At 48.1% G+C, this 6,000-nt stretch overlaps 1 protein-coding gene across 5 annotated transcripts in view; it reads left to right on the top strand.

Moving 5' to 3' along the window:
* Positions 1–6,000, top strand: part of LOC308360544 (MAP/microtubule affinity-regulating kinase 3-like) — a 32,469-nt gene that overhangs the window by 10,348 nt on the left and 16,121 nt on the right. For all 5 annotated transcript variants that reach the window (XM_080832513.1, XM_080832512.1, XM_080832510.1 and 2 more), the window contains exons 6-8: positions 910–1,009; positions 3,331–3,443; positions 4,974–5,124. In XM_080832513.1, coding sequence (XP_080688639.1) covers positions 910–1,009; positions 3,331–3,443; positions 4,974–5,124 — 364 coding nt within the window. The remainder of the gene's footprint in view (positions 1–909; positions 1,010–3,330; positions 3,444–4,973; positions 5,125–6,000) is intronic.

Here is a 6,000-nt window from a genome sequence, read left to right as displayed (position 1 = left end):
CTCTCTCTGCATAAAGCCTGAGGGCCGTCAGTGGTCCTCTCTGTTCATGGATTGCGCAGACCTAATCAACACCACAGGCCAGATACTACATAACACATACACACACACACACACACACACACACACACACACACACACACACACACACACCATGTTCCATATATACAATCAGAGTGCTAGAAAGGGTGATTGCCAGACAGACAGACAGACAGACAGACAGACAGACAGACAGACAGACAGACAGACAGACAGACAGACAGACAGACAGACAGACAGACAGACAGACAGACAGACAGACAGACGGGCAATAGAAAAAAAAACATCAACAGAATGCTATGATGAAACGATCCAGAATGATCTTTCTTCCCCTTCACCTGTCTCCTTCTCTCCATGGTCTTCACTCAGTCTGTGTGTGTGCGCAGTCACAAAAGCAGATCAAACTGCCCCACTCCCCTCTCTCCATCAGAGTTACAGTCAGATAAGCTTCACTGGGATGACTGGACCACGCTGACATATGCAAGTACATAACATGAGAAAGATGATGGGCTTACAAGAACACGGTAACTTAAATATACACCACCGGTCAAAAGTTTGAGGTCACCTTTTTTTCCCCTTGTGTTCCATGAAAATATACTTGGAATGAATTTGAATAAGGAATGTGGCATAAATACATTGAAAAGGTTAGAAGTTCTGATTTTGAATTGAAATAAATGATTGTGTCCGTCAAGCTTTGCTTAAGTCAAAGAATACTTCATTTGCTTTCCTTTTAATTTCAAACTGACCCCAAACTTTGCAGCGGCAGTGTACTCTGGAAAAGCAGAAGTCTAAATCATCTTCTTAATCTCTCTCTCTCTTTCTCTCTCTTTCTTTCTCTAACTCTCTCGCTCTCTCTCTCTCTCTCTCTCTCAGCAAATCATGAAGGACCGGTGGATCAATGCTGGGTGTGATGAGGAAGATCTCAAGCCCTTTACGGAGCCTGAGCTTGACATCACGGACCAGAAGAGAATAGGTACGACTCCGACGCCCACTGCAGCCTAACCTCTTGTGTCTTAATACTGGAGGTTGTTTGTCTGTTTGTCTGTCTGTCTTTTTGTTTGTTTGTTTGTTTTTCACCACAGATGCCCACCGCAGTCTAACCGCTGGTCTAACCGCTGGTCTAACCGCTGGTCTAACCTCTGGTCTAACCTCTGGTCTAACCTGTGGTCTAACCTCTGGTCTAACTCTGGTCTAACCTCTGATCTAACCTCTGATCTAACCTCTCGCCTCTTTGTGGTGGCGATGTTGTTGTTGTGGTTATTTTGCTAGTTTTGCTTCAGAGTAACTTCCTTTAGTTCTGAACGCGTCATGACCCCGTGTGTGCCTCTTACTTTCTTCTGGCACCTCTCTGCCAACTAGCAACTAGTCATGTGGTGGTGGTGGGGGGGGCCTTATGTCAGAGATATGGAGGAGTGAGTGGGAGAGTGAGTGAGTGAGTGAGGTGAGGTGAGTGAGTGAGTGAGAGTGAGTGGGTGGGTGAGTGAGGTGAGTGGGTGAGTGAGGTGAGAGTGAGTGAGGTGAGTGAGGTGAGTGAGTGAGGTGAGTGGGTGAGTGAGGTGAGTGAGTGAGGTGAGTGAGTGAGTGAGTGAGTGAGTGAGGTAGTGAGTGAGTGAGTGAGGTAGTGAGTGAGTGAGTGAGGTAGTGAGTGAGTGAGTGAGGTAGTGAGTGAGTGAGTGAGGTGAGTGAGTTGGGTGAGTGAGTGAGTGAGTGAGTGAGTGAGTGAGTGAGTGAGTGAGTGAGTGAGGTGAGTGAGTGCGTGAGTGAGTGAGTTGGGTGAGTGAGTGAGTGAGTTGGGTGAGTGAGTGAGTTGGGTGAGTGGGTGGGTGAGTGAGTGAGGTGAGTGAGTGAGTGAGTGAGTGAGTGGGTTAGAGGTCACAGTATACCTCCCTCAGGTTCACCCTATCCACTATGGCCCACCATAATGCCCAGAGGGGCCTCAAAGTGAGTCTAAGTGGGGAATTGTGTTGCGTGGGCTAGCATTCATTGCGGCGATGGCTCAGGTCATTGAGAGATTCTTAACATCTGCGTCATTACGTTTCTGGAAAGCAGCTCTTCTGCCCACCCCTAGGACTCCTCGTTAGAGCCATGTCCCCCACGTCTACTGATGGATTGGAGCAGCAGCGGCGGCCATCTTGGCTCATTTTATTTGGGCTCTTTCCTATTTCTCTTGTTTCAAATGTCTGATATGAGATCAGCTCCTCTCTGCTCCCCAATGGCTCATTAAGCCTCCAAAATGATGGGCTGAATGTGTGTCCGTGGAACTCCCCTTGCATGTCAGATTAGGTAGGGTAGCACTGCCAAGTGTGTGTGTGTGTGTGTGTGTGTGCGTATGTGTGTGTGTGTGTGTGTGTGTGTGCGTGCGTGCGTGTGTGTGTGTGTGTGTGTGTGTGTGCGTGTGTGTGTGTGCGTAATGAGAATGAGCTGAAGCAAGCGGGGGTCCCCGGAGCAGTGGTGCAGAGGAGTGGAGTTCCCGCTCGTAACAGAGATCATAATTAGACCCACTCTCCTCACGAGATGGAGGAGTCTCCCCCGGCAGTACTAAACGTGAACACTAGACGCTCTGAACACTAGACGCTCTGAATGACCTGACGCAGTGGGACGCCTGCTCTTGTCAGTTAACTTTACGTTAGTGTTTCGTGGGATTTGACCAGACTAACAACAGTGAATGAGTGTAGACCCCCAAAGATCATCTCCTATCTGCTGTTCCTGTTTAGGGGGTTTAGGCTCTGGGCTCTGTTAAGCGCCTAGAGGCAATTGTATTGTTATGGCGCTATACAAATACAATTGAATTGAATTGAATTGAATACCTACTCCAAGCACCACTGATTAAAGCCAGTGTGATGATTGTGATTCTTGAGTCTCTCCAGTCCAGCATCAGCATCAGCATCACACTGATGGGTTGAGATGGGGCGCGTGGCAGAGCACTCACAACACATAGAGAGGACTTTCACTTTCACTTTCACAAGCCCACGGGTGCACCTTTCTTGTTAGTGCAACTCGTGTTTTGTACTTTGTTCTGTCTTCTATCTTTATAAATGTTAACTTGATGGTGCAACTCTTGTGCTTTTTCGACCTCTGTCCTTATCGGCGTAATTTTGATCAGACCGTACCGTTATGATTGCACCGCTGTAGATGAGAATGACGAGTGCGGGCGCCTTAGCAGACCCTACAGACGTAAGGTTCCATAATATATGAGGGCGGTTCCACTCATGTGTGGAGAAGGTGTAGTTGGATGATGGGCAGGTGTGGTAACGACTCTTCCTCTTCCTCTTCCTCCTCCTCTCTCCCCGGCAGACATCATGGTGGGGATGGGCTATTCGCGCGAGGAGATCAACGAGTCGTTGACACGCATGAAGTACGACGAGATCACCGCCACCTACCTGCTACTGGGCAGGAAGTCCACGGAGGTGAGACACACACACACACTTCACAGACTTGACTTTTCTCTCGTGAAGACACACACACACATACAGTAACACCCCCTGTGAGATGACCAGCCTTGACATCACACATATATGCATAGTCACTGACGGGTGACAAAACCTATTGTTACTTTACAGTGAGGTGAGAGAACCTGTCTCTCTTTCTCACACACACACACACACACACACACAGTGCAAAATACCCTGTAAGTCCCTGTACATCCCATTTTCTTGGTATATTCATCCACTAATACCTGACCAGTGTAAATAGAGAGAGTCCAGAGAGTTAAAGATGTGAGCTTTGACAAGACTGCACACACACACACACACACACACACACCTGCTACTGCATGAAGCCCCTGTGCTGTGGAATGCCCACGCCCTGCCCACGCCCTGCCCTCACACACAGCGGAGGAGCTGCTCCTAACAGCCCTGTGTGTGTGTGTGTGTGTGTGTGTGTGTGTGTGTGTGTGTGTCCTTCCCTTGGAGCTGCTTCTCTCCTGCTGAGCACTGATCCTCTCTCATGCTGTGTGTCGGCTCTGCCTCTTTCAGTTTCAGTCTTTATAACCTTCCCCTTTCTCTCTCTCCTCTCTCCATTTATTTCTCTCTTTCTCTCTATCCCTCTCTCACTCTCTCTCCTTCTATCTCTATTTATTTCTCTCTCTCTCTCTCTCTCTCTCTCTCTCTCTCTCTCTCTCTCTCTCTCTCTCTCTCTGTCTATCTCTATCGCTCTCTCCTTCTATCTATTTATTTCTCTCTCCCTATCTCTGTCTATCTCTCGCTTTCTCTCTCTGCTTCTATCTCTATTTCTCTCGCTCTCTCTCTTCCTCTCTCTCATTTCTCTTCCTCTCTCTCTCTCTCTCTCTCTCTCTCTCTCTCTGTCTATCTCTATCGCTCTCTCCTTCTATCTATTTATTTCTCTCTCCCTATCTCTGTCTATCTCTCGCTTTCTCTCTCCTTCTATCTCTATTTCTCTCTCTCTCTCTTCCTCTCTCTCATTTCTCTTCCTCTCTCTCTCTCTTTCTCTCTCTCTCTCTCTCTCTCTCTCTCTCTCGTGACTCTTTCTCTTCCTCCTGATCCAGTCCACTTCATTGAATTAGCCTTTTATTAGGTGAATTTAATATTAGTGCTAAAACGCTATTAGCGCGAGTGGCTGCGTCTGTCTATCTGTCTGTCGGCAGGCTGTCTGATGGGGCTTTCCTTAAGTTTTAAAGTGAATCTGAGTGAGGCTTAGACAGGGGATGGTCAACAAAGCGTCTGAATCATCAAAGAGCTGCTGCTTTTTAAGGCCCACTAAGCAGAAATAGTAAAACAAAGACTAACGTACTCTAAATATAGTGCTTGACTCATCAAGGGAGTTATTAATACACTGTGTGTCTGGGTTTTTGCGTGTGTGTCTGTAGATTTGCATACATGTGTGAGCTTGACATATGATTTGTGTTTAAATGCATGCTCCGACTTATGTGTGTGTGTGTGTTCGTGTGTGTGTTCTCTCTGTTCTTCCTCCCCTCGTAGCAGGAGGCCAGTGACTCCAGCTCAAGCAGTAACCTCTCCCTGGCCAAGGCCCGGCCCAACAGCGAGCACAACAACGGCCAATCCCCTTCGCACCTCAAGGTCCAGCGCAGCATCTCCTCCAATCAGAAGCAGCGGCGCTACAGCGACCAGGGTGAGCACCCGCCCCTCCAAAAACCTCTCTAGAGTCTTCTCCAAAGACATTCCGTGACTCTCGTGCCTACATCTCGCCCGTAAGGTAACCCTCGGATGCTGATGGGCCGATGTGTTATTTAACGGCATCTTACAGCGTTAGCGCACCGTGCACAGTTCTCTGTGTTTTAATGGCCGTGTTGAACACAGAACGTAGCCACCCATAAGAAGTGACAAGGATGTGGAGTTTCTCGCCGGCTTTTAGCGTTTCTGCATCAGCTCCTCAGACCTCTTTACTACTATGTGTTACGCAACTACAGCTAGGCAGACAAGTGTCCTGGAAATGCCCTTTTATCCTCACTGTCCCCACACACACTACTCTCTCTCTCTCTCTCTCTCTCACTCACTCACTCACTCACTCACTCACTCACTCACTCACTCACTCACTCACTCACTCACTCACTCACTCACTCACTCACTCACTCACTCACTCACTCACTCACTCACTCACTCACTCACTCACTCACTCACTCACTCTCTCTACTTCTTCATTGACCTGGCCCTCTCCTATTCTCTCCCTTTCTCTCCTTCCTTTTCTGTCTCTTTTCCTCCCTCTCTCCATTCCTGTATGAGGGATTGAGGGCTCTTGTGTGTGATTGGAGATGATGACAGGCCATGGGTTGCTAATGAGGCAGGACTGGCTATGTAAGGATTGTGGCCAGGATCATTAGTCTCAAGTGTTTTATTCATGCGGGGGATGAGAAAGTGTCATCCGTTGTTTAAAGCTGTTATAAAGGAGTTTAGGTCCAAAACTAGCAAGCTAGCGTAGTCCCTTTAAGGCATGCTAGAGCCTTGCAAACCCAACAGGTAGCACAGGTGCAATGGCGTTTACGCTCAT

Source organism: Sprattus sprattus, assembly GCF_963457725.1.
Source record: "Sprattus sprattus genome assembly, chromosome: 2".
Classification (NCBI taxonomy): Eukaryota; Metazoa; Chordata; class Actinopteri; order Clupeiformes; family Clupeidae; genus Sprattus; species Sprattus sprattus.
Note: the sequence above shows the minus strand (reverse complement) of the source record. Positions and strands in the feature narration are given on the sequence as shown.